The 14,885-nt window shown below is 43.3% G+C and overlaps 1 protein-coding gene across 1 annotated transcript in view; it reads left to right on the forward strand.

Moving 5' to 3' along the window:
- Positions 1–14,885, forward strand: part of b4galt2 (UDP-Gal:betaGlcNAc beta 1,4- galactosyltransferase, polypeptide 2) — a gene marked incomplete at both ends in the record, with an annotated part of 141,615 nt that overhangs the window by 39,873 nt on the left and 86,857 nt on the right. The window contains 2 exons of the mRNA XM_080011464.1: positions 12,631–12,749; positions 13,312–13,428. Coding sequence (XP_079867590.1) covers positions 12,631–12,749; positions 13,312–13,428 — 236 coding nt within the window. The remainder of the gene's footprint in view (positions 1–12,630; positions 12,750–13,311; positions 13,429–14,885) is intronic.

Raw genomic sequence — 14,885 nt, forward strand, 5'->3', positions numbered from 1 at the left:
AAGTCTTTCAGAAAACATGATGACACTGTCACTGGAATAATACTAATAATAAAATGAATGTAACATAGCAATAACTACTGACATATTATTATTATTATTATTATTAATATTATTATTTTTATTATTAATTATAATAATAATAATAATGATAATAATAATAATAATAATAATAATAATAATAATAATAATAATAATAACAATGAATAATAATAACTTTTTTTTATTTTTATTTTTTTATTACATATAAAACTGTGCCAAAAATCCATTAAACACCATCATTAATGGTTCATTTGTCTGGCTGAAAACAGTTAAAAAGTGGCATCAGAAGCTACTTTTTAATCCCGTGACCATATCACCACAGACGGGCGTCCGCCTGTCTTTGTTTCGCTCTGTTTTGTTAGGTGGTGAATTCATCTCATATAATCTATTCTAATCTTAGGTATCGGAGGCTGAGGCCTCGTCCAATTCCCCCTGTCGTTAAAATAATACCAGCCTATCTCAGCCTGGTCTGCGTTGGTGTGTGGCATTCTGACTTCCATTACCTTCCACAATCTGTCTCTCTCTCTCTCTCTCCCTCTCTCTATCTCTCGCTCTCTCTCTCTCTCTCTCTCTCCATTTGTTCTCGCAATCTGCGTCTTTTTTATCTTCTCTCGCTACCGTCAATCATCCCCTCTCTCGCACATGTTAAACGCTGTAATCCTCTGTTCACATTGACGACATCCCTGTCACCCTTTCTTTGCCCTGTCTCTCGTTCCCTCTTTTGTTCGCTCTTTCTTTCTTTATTTTGTGTGTTCGTCGCCGCGAAGGTTTGTCGGTTCTCTCGTTCGTCGGTACACATCCCGATGGTCGACTTTACTTGCTTCAGGTTCTTGCTTTTTTTTTTTTTTGATTCTGTACTAGCATCACAGGCTCAGTCTCTCCCTCTCTCTCTCTCTCTATCTCTCGTGCCAGGATACGTTGTAGTACTCCTTGCTCTCTCCATCTGTTCCGTACCCCCTACCCTCGGTATCCTACCTCCGAAAAACAAAGCACCACAGTGAGCGGACGGTTGCACGTGGATAGAGGCCAAACGGTGCTTTCAACACACAATGAACCGCGACGCAAAAATAACGTTGAGAACTCCCTCGAAGCCGGGGCGGGGGGGCGTCGCCGTCGCATGTTGTGTTCATGCACAACGTTCCACGCGCGTGACCGTCAATCCGTCTGTGAAGTCGTCTCTGTACTTCCAAAATGATTTTGTCCCGGTGCTTTGAGTCAGACTGTGTGCGGCTGCGGTTTCCCTTCTCGCGGACCAGGGAAAAAAATAAAATATGCCCCGCGTCCCCTTTTAGTCTCACGGGATGTGGCAGCCTTGGCCATTTGATAGAAAAGAAACAAAAGCCACAGAACAGTATTTTGTCATTCGTTGGCGGCAAGTATAGACATATTTTAAAAGAACCTGTAAAGTGAAAATAAAATCGTGTTCCGAGTTTGTCACGCCACAGAAAAATGTGTCGTTAACCGCCGAGCCAATTTTGAACGATTAAATAAAACACCGTCGAGTTAATAAAATCAGGCGCAGCCCGGAGGCGTCCACGGGATCGGCGCGTGAGTTCATGCTCTCCCGGGAGACGCTTTTTACTCCAGGCCGTTATTCCCCAAAACAGCGTTTGATCCAATCTGCGGGCTTTCAGCTCAGTGTATTTCACCACCGATGCTCCGTTTCTGACCCGAGGTTTGTGTTGTGTGACCGCTCTGCATCATCGGGTCGTGATTAGCCCCGCCCCCCAAAAAAACCCGGACCACAAAAATGGTGAAAAAACAGTTTAACGGTCTAACTCCGCAATTCAGCACTGCACCGTTCGCTCCTTTCACATGTTCTCAGCAATTACTTTCTAACATGTATAAGGTGTATAAGGTGTATAAGGTGAAACAAATCACTGAATTCACTTTGCAGGAACTTGAACTAATAACTGCTTTCTCAAAGCCTCATGCTGCCTCACTGTTGGCTGATAGTGTGTTATGTCTGTCGGAACCAGTACACGCAGTACAATGCATTTGTCATATTTTTCCTTTTGTTTTCCTTTATTTCCCCATGTAAATGGCATATACTGTACGAGGAATTTTGTCGTGGTGAAGATTGTTGCATTGCTGTTCAGACAATTACCCTAAAAAAAACATGAAAGTCTAAAAAAAAAAAATAGCCATTTATACAAAAACAGCCAAAAATAAAAAAACTGAAATAGCCAAATATATAATAATATAGAGAATATAAAAGATGAATTCAATATACAGGATAAGTTCTAGTTATAGGTGTATAAGGCATACATTATTTATGAATTATTATCATATAAATTATACCTTACTACTAATTATTACAGTGTCGTACACTTGTAAATTACACATGTTCTAACACACACACACACACAAGCACAGTCGATTAGGCTGTGTCTGCAAAATTACGTGGAAAATTCTGCGAATAACTCATTCCTCTGCTCCAATACATTTGCACGCGCGTGACGACGAGCACGCGCAGGAACGTGCACATTCACGTGCACATTCACATGCACCTACAGTAGTAAGACACGTTCAGGCGTCCATGCTTGAATGCCTTTTTTTTTTTTTTTTTTTGGGCTGCTAATGATTGTCTGAGGCTATAGCGGTGCCACCGAGCCTCTTGAGAGAGAGAGATAAGAGGGGACGATCGGACGGAAAGAGAGGAGTGACAAATACGTTCTGCAATTAGTTGTCTGGCTCTAGTTCTATTTCATCAGGAATCCACCAATTATGTTGTCCCCCTCTTTCTCCCCAAAAAACAATTTATTTTGGAGTCCTCTCCTTTTTTATCTGTCTCTCTCCCTCCCCCCCCCCCCCTCTCTCTCCCTCGCCCTCTCTCTCTCTCGCCCTCCCTCTCTCTCTCTCTCTCGTTCTCGCTCTCTCTCTCACTGCTCAACACGGGGAAGAATAGGCAATTATGGACAACATTTGGGAGCGGCTCTCGTAAAAAAAGATTGATTTTGTGGCGGGAGGGAGAGGAGAAGAGCGAGAGGAGGGGAGGGGGTTAACGGGCTAATGAGATTCAGATTCCGAGCTGAAAGTGGGTGTTGTAGCAGCCGCCGTGTCAGGCGGCGGCAGAGAAACTCACATTTCCCTCCACGCTTGCCTCCGCTCTTCCCTTTTTTCGGGGATTTTTTTCGATCATTATTATCCCTCCATCCTTGGAGGGATGAAGACTTGAACCGAAATGTCCTCATAACCTGACCTTGAAACGGTCATGTCCAGACGCTGTGAAGAGAATTACCCCCGATTTCCAGTTAAAGTGCCGACCTGCGAGCATTTAGCCTCGTTAAGTCTCTTATCTTGTCGTTTTCATGTTCGGTGATCATACCAAAGGAAAAGGAAGACATGTTAATGGTCGTGGACTCTGAATTTTTGGCTGGGAGGCGGAGTGGAAGAGGAAGAGTTGTCTGGTAGTGAGGTTTTCTTTCTATTTTTTGTGTGTATGACAGTGTAGGAGAGCCAGGAGATTGCACAGCCAGAGATAGGGAGCGAGGGAGGGAGGGAGAGAGGGGGAGGAAAAGTAGAACCAACATACGCAAGTCAGAAAGTCTGTCTGACTTTGGGGAGAAAGTTTTTCTCAAGCTTCTCCAGTGGCCCCAACTTGTGCGGAATCTAAACTATTCTAACCTTTTGCTAACAGTTGAAATCACATTGTGAAATCACCGTTGTTCAAGTCTACGGTAGTTAGTAATTACAGAATGTCAGTTTGGACAACCTTGTGCAACGACGGACAATTGCCTGAAATGAAATTGTATGGATATATATATATCGTCATATACATATACTCATATTCAAGTGATGTGTTATCAAATCTATCTGTCTAATTGAGCTGTTTAATAAATAATGAAAACATATATTTATTGATTTTATACATTTAACACATCGTACATACATAACTGAACCCTCCCCCAACGTGAACAAATGGCAGTATGTAAAATAATACAAAAAATATCACTTAAAAATAAATAGGCGAGACAGGCGGCTGCCTCGGGCGCTGTCCTGCCCCCGCCTCAGTCACCATCCCGAGGGCCTGGGGCGGTACGGTACTGACGATATGCGCTGGCGATGCGGGCACCAGCGATGGGTTTCCCGTGATCGGCGTGCCAACAGTGTGCTTTTATCTTGGATGTAGGCAATTTTATTTTACGTCTCCTTATTGAACGAAACAAGTGCGTCTGGAGCGGTATGGAACTAAACCACTCTTGTGGGGACGCTTTCTCTCGTCACTCTCTCCCGATCACCCCCTCTTCATTGCGTAACGCGCAGAAAATGTTAATTCTGATCCTTATCTGTGGTGCTATTTTAATACCCAGATAGATACAAATCTTCTATAGCATCTACAAATGAGTGGCATATCGTTGTTTTTCTTCTCGCTGGTTAATTTAGAAACAAAATATGTCGTTTATCTTTGTTCACCTTAAAACCAGAGAAGATACCAAATTATCTGATCAACTTTTGGAGGGCATGTATTGATTTTCCAAGATCTGATAGAGACGGTAAGTTCTGCATACAATGTGATATGATGCTCGAGGTCCCCTGTGTTAAAACCGCAAATTGAAGGGTGTGATCTTATTGCTATTGCCGACGGTTCCATGGCTATTACAAAAAGTTAAAGTGAAATTGATGAGCCTTGTCCTCGAGCCGCGGGAGAGCTTGAACGGTTGCGAGATCAAATTATTTGTAGATACTTCTGCAGATGAATCAACAAACTGAATGATGAATTTCAACCCATCTAAAAAAGTAGTCACCAAATCCAAAACGCCCAAGCACGTCCAGTAGTTAGGGCCATTCCACTCTGTCGAACGCCTTCTCCGCATCAAGAGACAAGATGGCAGCGTCGGGGGACGCTTGACATGCATGAACCATATTACCGTCCTCACATTGTGGAACCCCTCACCATTTTTTTTTGTTCTGGGGGGATTCACATTCTGTTGGTGGTTTACCTGGCTTTAGAGGAACAGTGATCAGGGCACTTTGTAGTGAAGGGAGAAGGTTACCCTGTTCAAAGGATTCTGCATACATATTTAAAAATGGGGGCTATTTGTTTGTCTTTAAATAATTTATATATGTCTATTGGGAGCCCATCGACTCCTGACACATAACCACCTTTCATTTTAAGAATGGCGTTGGAAACGTCCTCTAAATCCAGTTCCTTATCCAGCCAGAGTGCTAGTCTATAGGCACTCTGGCTATAAGGGTGAGCGCCATAATGCACAAGTCTGTTTATCTAAATGAAGATATCCCCCATCCTATGATAAGCTCACGCCATAATAACTCTGTATAAGTAATAATTAGGAAAACAACAATAGAGGTGAAAACATTACCCTTTGCATTTGTAGGTTCACCTATTGGTCAACAGGCTAAAAACAAGTTCACTTCATGCACAGCGCTAGAGATCAACACTATTCTGAATAGTTCCAGTTCAGCTTCTCTGTGCGTTGCCCTGAACCAACTTCTCAGTGTCTGCCGGGGATTCAAACTCACGTTGTTGTCCATCAATCGTCAGACGATGCTTGGCTGGGTACACTATTCCATAATGAATGTTCATGGATCTCAGTTGTTGTTTCACCCCATCGCAAAGGCCTCCTCCACTGGTGTAGCTCCGCCGACAAGTCCGGGAAAAACAAGAGCTCTTGTTTGCCGCACCGTACCTTGCCGCTGGCCCAGGCTGCTCACATTACCCAGACATTGTCTTGGAAGTTTTACAAGCACGTTAATTATTGATAATTGAGAAAACAAAAATCTTTTCAGTGCACAATAGATGTATTTGCGTATATGCTATCATCCACATTAACCTGCAGTATGTGTAACCCCGCTCACTCAGCTTTACAACAACAACAGCAACTGGATTGCATATATCTCGCATCAAATTTGTTTCAGAAACAGATTTTGGTGGACTGATAGGGTGAAATCAGTGAAAGTCATGGAGTAAATTCAATGAAAGCCGGAAGCCATGCTCAAACACCATTAGCTTACAGAACCCGGAACTTGTGCTCCAACGCCATTGGCTCACAGAACTCGGGGCCCCGGGAGGGTGGCTCCTCCCACTTAAACAGCCCGTTTTGGAACAAGAGGGTATTAGAGGCACGTCAGAAAGGCTAGATTGCAAAAACTGAGTGGTATTTTCAGCGTCAGCCTCTCAGAGACTGATATTATAACTTGTGTAAAAATAAGTATAATTCAAATTTAAATGAAACTGATGTAGCTGTTTATGTAGCAAAATAAATTACCTCCTGAAAAAACTTAAAATAAAGAATTGTCCTTATTGGAGAAACATAAAATTATGTGTTATTTTATGTTTCTCCAATAAGGATAGTTTATTTGTTTCCTCGTTTTATCGATAATTTAAGGGACATTTATTATTATTATTATTATTTTTTTTCAATTAATTTTATTTTTGGGAATTTCATTTTATATTCTTTTTTTTTTTTTTTTTTGAAAACAAAAAGCCTAATCATGAACAATTAAGCAGTGGTCCGGCCGTTCATTTTCAAAGGGTCAGCGCCATTGAGAGGGTATCCAGCCTCCTTTCGGCTGACGAGAGCGGCTTGACTTCACTCTGAAGCGTTGTGTGATTGGAGATCACACAACAGCCAATCAGCACTGACACTCTCCAGTTCTCCGACCGGTCGATTTTGTGGCACATTCGTAACGCTGTGCCATGTTGAGCGAGCGTGCAGGCAACGTTGAGCATGCACAGAGTGGAGAGAAAGAGAGAGACAGCGAGAGAGAGAGAGAGAGAGAGAGAGAATGTGAGCACACTGAGCAAGAGTTTGTGAGAGGGCATATGAGGAAAGCTGAGTGAGAGGGTTTATTATTGCACGTTAATAAGGATAAGAGCAAACATGCAAATACATTTATTGTGCACAGAATAGATTTATTTTTTTTTCTCCAGTAATTTAAGTGCTTGCAAAATGTATTTTTCTGTGCTCAAAATATCCCATTGCATTGCTCAGGAATGATGCAAAAATGCCAGACGGCATCGCGCTTCAGGTTGTTGTTTTTTTTTTTTAAGCATAGTCTTCGCTTTAAAATGTAGCTCCACACACAGTGTCAACTGGCCAACGACAAAAGCGGAGCACGCAAACAGGAAGCGGAAAACAAGTGTGTCCCAGAGGCGCTGGTATTTCCACCCCTCTGCTCTCGGCCTCGTCCGCCCTCACTGTTGTTTCACTTACACTTAAAAATGGAGTGTCAGTGAGTGTCTCCGGCCCTGGCCGCTGTACTGCATGTTTTTAAGCGCGGGTACTGCGCTTTTTACTGCCTTGTCGGGCACTCAACCGATGGAAAAGAAAATACGTTGTTTCTCAGAGTCGAAGTTAAAATGTTCTCGAAGCCAGTCCCATGGTTCGATGGCGGCGATTCTCCAGCGGGTCCAGGCTTGTCCTCAGTCATTAAGTCACGGCCCAAATATGATTGAAGATGTGGACCATCCCAGTTTATTTCCCAAAACGGAGCTGTGCACAAATCCACAGTTAGCTTTGATGCAGAAAGGTTCAGTGTAGGAAGTGCCGTCCTGATCAGGTTTGCTTTGTATTTGACATGGCTAATGACGACTGTATGATTGTGTTTCATTTATTGTTAATATCATTATTATTATTATTATTATTATTATTATTATTTATTGTTATCATCACTATTTTTTTATTTTTGTTTGTTCATTCCTTCTGGTTCTGGAACTCAAAATAAAATCGCAGCATCGTCAATTAGGTACACTTCTACACAACAATCCCGGCCGCCGTGTCGCATTTGTAGTGCGTTTATTATTTAAAATCAAAACTCCTGTCGGCGGGGGGGGACACACATCTCCAGATCCTCCAGAGAGTCAGGCTCATGTCTTCCCTCACTAATCTCTTTGGAGCCCGACCAATTATCAATGTAGGAGCAAAGGGAGCCGTCGGAAATGATGCCAGTTGGATTCCAGTGCCAAGTCTGACCCAGCTATGTGTCGCTCATATTTGTTTACTGCTGTAAGACTGTGTGTGTGTGTGTGTGTGTGTGTGTGTGTGTGTGTGTGTGTGTGTCTGTGTCTGTGTCTGTGTGTCTGTGTGTATCGTTTATAGTGCAGTGGGTGTCCCAGATATAGCAGTCAAACCCTGTGATAATAGAGTTTTACTAGAATATACTGTAGCCATCCAATTGCATGGGATATTGTGAGTGCATACAGTATGTGTGTATATATAAGTGTGTTTGTGTGTGTGTGTGTGTGTGTGCGTGTGTGTGTGTGTGTGTGTGCGTGTGTGTGTGTGTGTTCATGCCTTGTGATTATTGCGCTCCTGTCAGCCGATGACATATTACACCTCACATCTCTCACTTCGATCCTCTATTATTTGTTGTAAACATTTTTCTCTCTCACACTCACACACACACACACACACACACACACACACACACACACACACATAGACAAACACACACACACACACACACATATATATATATATAGATATACACACATTTTTGTTCCCTTTCGCACCGCTCTGTATTATTCATTTGTTTGGCGGCAAGGGCGTCAGAGTTTCTTTTAAAAAGGTCATATGAGTTACACGCTCTTCCCATGTTTTGGAGGGTTTATTTATTTATTTATCTGGTGTGAAGACCGAGTGAAAGCTTGGCTGGAGGACATTTATTGGAACATTCTTTATATAGAAATATAAATCTCTCTTGTTTGAAAAGGGCATTGCATTTTTTAAACTCCAAATCTTTTGAGTACTTATTTAGTAGTTTTTTTTTTTTTTTTTTTTTTTTTTTTTTTATATTGTAGCCGTGACAACAGGATGTTTCAGCGTTTTCAGCAGCAAACTCTTTTCGGGTTGAGGGGGGTTTGATTCCCAGCGGACCCTGAAATGCGTGCGTCTAGTACTTTGGGTAAGAGCTTTGGGTCACATGTCAGACTTAAAACGAAGCTGTTTTCCTTAAACCGGACGTCCGCGTTTCTCTGGTTCTCCATAATAAAACAGGATCCATCGAGGTGACCTAAAAGGCTTTTTAAAAACACTCAGACTCGTTAGCGAACCCACCGGGACGCACTGCACTAAAAAAAACACACAATGCTCCCATTGCCTCGTTCCGGATTAAAAAAACGGCCCCAAATTTGGAAGGTACAGGGCTTTGCCTGTGGGTGATTTGTTAAAAAGATTCAATCGGGACGGAAGGAAGGCTGTCAGATCACGTCTCAAAAATGAAGAAATTCATATCTACATGTATTTATAGTCTATAGGTAACTATATCAGTATTGTTAATGTTTTATGTTTATTATACTGGTTTTTTTTTTGTTATTTTTGAGATCAAATTTATTGTTTGTCATTGGGTTTATTGTAAATTGCTAATACATTTTTTTAAGTTTATCGTTTGATGACAATTAGGTTTATTCCATATTGGCATTAAAAAATATTATTACTTTACTATTATTGCCTATTTATTTATTTTTTTGTTTGTTTGTTTATTTATTTATTATACTTTACTAATCCCTCTGGGGGAAACTTGTCCTCTGCATTTGACCTAGGAGCAGGGGGCAGCCGCTGTCGGTCCACACAGGAAGGACCCGGGACGGCCCGGGAGTCGAACCCAGGACCGTCAATCCATCTATCCATCTATGCGTCTATCCACCCCTCTGTCTATCTAAATGTACTCATAAATATGAAAGACCCCGACTCCTGTGACTGCAGTGCCCTGTTTTTCCTTTTTTGCTTGTTTGTTTTGGTGTTGATTTGCCGCTCAGGCTGTAGCGCTAAACACCTTCCTTCATGGTGGTGATGGAAACAGCCTGGTCCCAATTTACGGCACTATATCATCATTAAAGGGAGGGAGCGGGCGGGCGGGGGGACGGAGGGTCCAATAGGAAGGGAGAGAGAGAGAGAGAGAGAGAGAGAGAGAGAGAGAGAGATGGGTGATGGTCAGGTGTGTGTGTGTGTGTGTGTGTGTGTGTGTGTGTGTGCGTGCGCGCGTTTTGCATTCAGCTCAGTGTTTGCAGGAGTGTGTTGTGGACATCTAACCTCGTTGGCATCAATCACGGTCCCCACAACGGCAGGATGATTGGTGCGGGAGCCTCTCAACACATAACTCATACATCAATGTTAAGTGAGTTATTAGCTCATGAGTACTCACCACTCTCCCGCTCTCTCTCTCTCTCTCTCTCTCTCTCTCTCTCTCTCTCTCTCTCCCCCTCCACTTCTCTCCCGTTCCCTCTCTCCCCCTCCCGCTCTCTAAAATATTTCACAGAAGACAGTCGGGTGGTTTGTTGTCTATATTCAGGATTATATTAGTATAAAATAAAAATAATACTAAAAATAATAAAAGTATGAATAATAGAAAACAATTCTTTCCTCCTTACAGTTGCCTTGGTATTTTCTCTTTTTATGCCCCCGACGCAGCTGTTGCCTGTCATGCCCCAAGAATTTCATTGTACTGAATGACCTTGTGTTGTACCGTACACTTGACAAATAAAACACTTTGAACTTTGATATAGTATTAGTATATAGTAGTATATGTAGTATTTGTATATAGTATAGGTAGTATCAGCATAGCATATAGGTAGTATTAGTAGATAGTATATATGGTATTGATATATAGTATATGTAGCATTAGTATATAGTATATATGGTATTAGTGTATAGTATATGTTGTATTTGTATATAGTATGTAGTATTAGCATATCGTGTATATATAGTATTAGTGTATCGTGTAGTATTAGTATATATGGTATTAGTATGCAGTGTATGTAACGTTAGTATATAGTATGTATAGTATTAGTATATAGTATATATAGTATTCGTTTATAGAATGTGGTATTTGTATATTGAATATGTAGTATTAGTATATAGTATTTGTATATAGTATGTGTAGTTTTAGTATATTGTATCCGTAGTATTAGTGTATAGTATTAGTATGTATGTATATGTATGTGACAAATAATCTCTTGAACTTGAACTACTATATATAAGTATATAGTATATATAGTATTAGTATATAGTATATGTAGTAGTAGAATATATAGTATTAGTACTGTATATAGTATGTATAGAATTAGTATCAGCTATCTAACGTCCACGACTTACAAAGTTGCTGCAAACTTTACAAACCCAGCTTGCGACAAGGAGATAACCTTCTGGTCTATGATGAGGAAACAGTTCCTTACCTCGTTTATAGTAAATACTTAGTAAGTCCTTCTAACACCTCAACGCCAGCTGCCTCTTGTGATGCTACGCAGAAACTGCAATGGACGACTCGATGACACGCATGTGGTTATGTCCAGTTTCCCATCAATAACGGCGCCTAGGTTTCTGCATGCAGGGCAGAGGGAGTAGTTGTCTGCGTTGTTGCTGTGCTGGCTGCGCTGCCGTGCACTATTTCTCTTCAACTGGGCTTTGCTGGTTGTGCGGTTATTCCAGAACGGTGTTCTGTCTCAACGTAGCTCTTCCATTCATGAAGCGGCGGTAAGCGGGCAAGCGCGCGGCCAGACGCCCGTTATCGCAAACGTCTGGCTGCGCGTCACAACCTGCATAGACGTCGGCAACAACTCATCACAGCGTCGCTTTCTCAAGTGGCGGTCGGTGACCCGAGAAGCGGTCGTGGGGCGAGGCCGGTCCGGCCGTGTCTGTGAGGAGCCGCCTACTCGTCCTGGCTCCACACAACTTTATCGTCCTGGAAAAGCACCCGAGGGGTCTCCATCAGTGTGCGAATCACATGCACATACATGGGAACATTAACACGCACGCACGCGCGCGCACTTATTTGCATCCAAAGAGCTACACATGGACACATGCTGCCGCATACGTTCAGCCAAACAGCGGCTCCGCGGTTCAGAGCGTGTTCTGAGTTTAATCCCTCCTTCATTTCAAGGAGAGATTGGCAGATTTCGAGCGATGGAACATAATGCTGTGACTCCACCACTGAGCTGCGTAATTACCTTTCATGTGATGTTTGCCCCGACTGACTTCAAAGTCCTTGTTTATTCTTTTTTTAGGGGTTATACTATATATATATATATATATATATATATGTATGTATATATATATATATATATAAGTATAAATAAATATATATATATATATTTCCCTTGGCCCTGTGCGTCTTATTAAATAGTGCATTATGCAAAGCATCTCTTTTTATTGCACACTTCTCTTTGATACCTATACTTTGTAGCTTAAAAACTCTCTTTCTCTCCATCTTTTTCTTTCTTCCCCTTCTATTTCCACCTTCTCTCCGGCTTCATTTTCACGCCCCCACGTCCAACTCCGACCCGTGTTCTCTCCTCTCCTTTTCTCCTTGCCTATCCCTCCATCTCTTCAACCATCCACCCCTTCCATCCCTCCATCCCTCCATCGATGCATCCATCCATCCACCCATCCACCCATTCATCCATCCCTCCATCCCTCCATTCATCCATCCATCAATCCATCTATTCATCCATCCCTCCATCTCTCGATTCATCCATCCCTCCATTCATTCACCCATCCCCCATCCATCCATCTCTCCATCCTCTCCTCCATCCATCTCTCCATCCTCTCCTCCATCCATCTCTCCATCCTCTCCTCCGTCCATCTCTCCATCCTCTCCTCCGTCCATCCACCCATCCGCCTCCTCTTCCAGTCGGGCGTCTGCTGATTGAGTTCAGTTCCCAGATGACCATGGAGCAAGTGCAGAGAGAGAACCCCAACGTGACGGAAGGGGGCCGCTACACGCCCCCCGACTGCCGGCCCAGATGGAAGGTCTGTATATTTATATTTATGTTTATATCTCCGTCCGTCTCTCCGTCCGTTTGGCAGCCCGCCCCCGTCTTTATTTTATTTTCCCCGGCCGTATTCCAGGAGGATTCCCTTCGTGGGTTAAAAAAAAGAAAGGAAAAAGGATCAACTCAGTTTCCCTCCCGATGCTCCTGGATCTTAAGCCACTACATGCTAATGTAAAGACTCCCCTCATGAAAGCGTCCCCGCGGCCCTGGACGCTTCCAAAATAAAACATCCCGGTGCTCAACAGGCGGAACCGGGTGCTCGACAGCCGGGAAAGGGGGGAAAAAAAACGAAAAAACCTTTTGAGAAGCTGTTGAATTCATTATGTGCGTGGAGAGCAACCTCGTGTACACTGCCACGGCAACCGGTGAAAGAAACGGGCATAATCGGCGGAACACGTCCACTCTTTTTTCGAGTCCTCTTTCGTTGTCGTCCTTTCCTCCCTTTTTTATCCTTCCGTATTTATTTCACAAAAGAAAAACTAAAATAATGACAATCTTAAAAAAGCGTGTTTCTTTTTTTTCCCCCCTGTCCTTCTCAGGTGGCCATTATCATCCCGTTCCGCCACAGAGACAACCACCTCAAGTACTGGTTGCACTACCTCCACCCCATCCTCCGACGACAAAAGATCGACTACGGCATCTACATCATCAACCAGGTAACTCTCCCTCCCACGACCCCCGACGCCTCTGCTTTTTCACCGCCGCCTCCAACTTCTCACCCGCTCAGCGTGCGTATAAAAGGTGGAAATCCGCGTTTCTGTTTTTTTAAATTTTTTATTCTATTTATTGATTTATTTTCACACCCGCCCCCTGGTTCATTCCCGTCTCCGTCGGCGTGATTGAATGGCGCCCGTTCGCGATCAGGATCCGCGCCTCGCCCGGGGAAGCCGTGAGGAACCACGTCCGTGCGCGAACCCCTCTCAAGATTGCGCCCGTTGGCTCAGGGGTGAGCTCGCGAATCGTTATCAGGGCGGGGACGGCGCCCTCTCCCTCGCCCCGCGTGGCCGACCGGGAGCCCTTATGGATGCAGCCATATTAGACGACATCACATGAGTCGCTTACAAATAACGAAATGTTACTGAGCGTGTCACCAGGCCGCGTTCGGGTTTAGCCGAGACCAAAAAAAGTCGGGGCCGATTTATGATTTCGGGCGATCTTTTAAAGTTTGCGCGGCCGTTCCGTACGTCTTCGTCGTTGTCTCTTTGCACTTTTCCCTCCGAGGCGGAGGCGGAGTCGGAGGTGTAATTGATTTTCACCTCGTCGAGCCACGGCGAAACATATTGTCAGTGCGAGAGCCTCCTGCACCTCTTTCGGTTTCTCTTCAGTTATTATGGGTAATGAGCTCCCCCCCCCTCCGCCCTTCCTGTCCCACGCGGACGCTGCGCAGCGTCTTAATGGCTCCCCCCGCGGAACGGGGGCTTTGGTTCCGCCTGCCCCGCTGTGCTCCTCTCTTGATATGGTCACGTTCCGGTCTCTTACCCTCCTCCTCTCTCTTTTCTCGTTCAGTTTTGCTCACTCGCGTACTTACGCACAAACACACGACACAAATACGGGACTCTTAAAGCTGACACGCGTGGAAAGCTGATTTGACGCACGCCATATGTCATTTTACAAAGGCACCAGGTCTGTTGCTTCCCACTGCCAGCCGCGCTCTGGCAGTGTTCTTGTGGAGCTTCTGCTCCCAGAATGTTCAGTTTAATCAAAACTGTTGACGATTTAACGCTATGACGTCTAATACGCCATGGAAACATCGAAAGAAGCATGCAATTTGCCTCTAGTTAAGACACTCAATCTACTGTATGATAATAACGCATATGCACTCATAAGCCCCTAAAATCTTCAATGCATATCACACCCCCAGTATCCTGCTTAATTTACATTAATGATGCAAACCACTGTAAGGCTAGAACTCTGCCTTCATCTGCAAAAAGTATGAGATAGATACAGTGTGTTGAAATATGTAATTTTAAAAATGCCAAATATACAGTAGCAATAATTTATATTATATTTTCCTTTTTTTCCCACGATATTACTACTATGTTTCATAAAATAATATATTTTATTTGAACTTTTATAAAGAAATGGCTTTAAAGCCGTTCTGCCACGAAAATAT

Source organism: Zeus faber, assembly GCF_960531495.2.
Source record: "Zeus faber genome assembly, chromosome: 12".
NCBI lineage: Eukaryota > Metazoa > Chordata > Actinopteri > Zeiformes > Zeidae > Zeus > Zeus faber.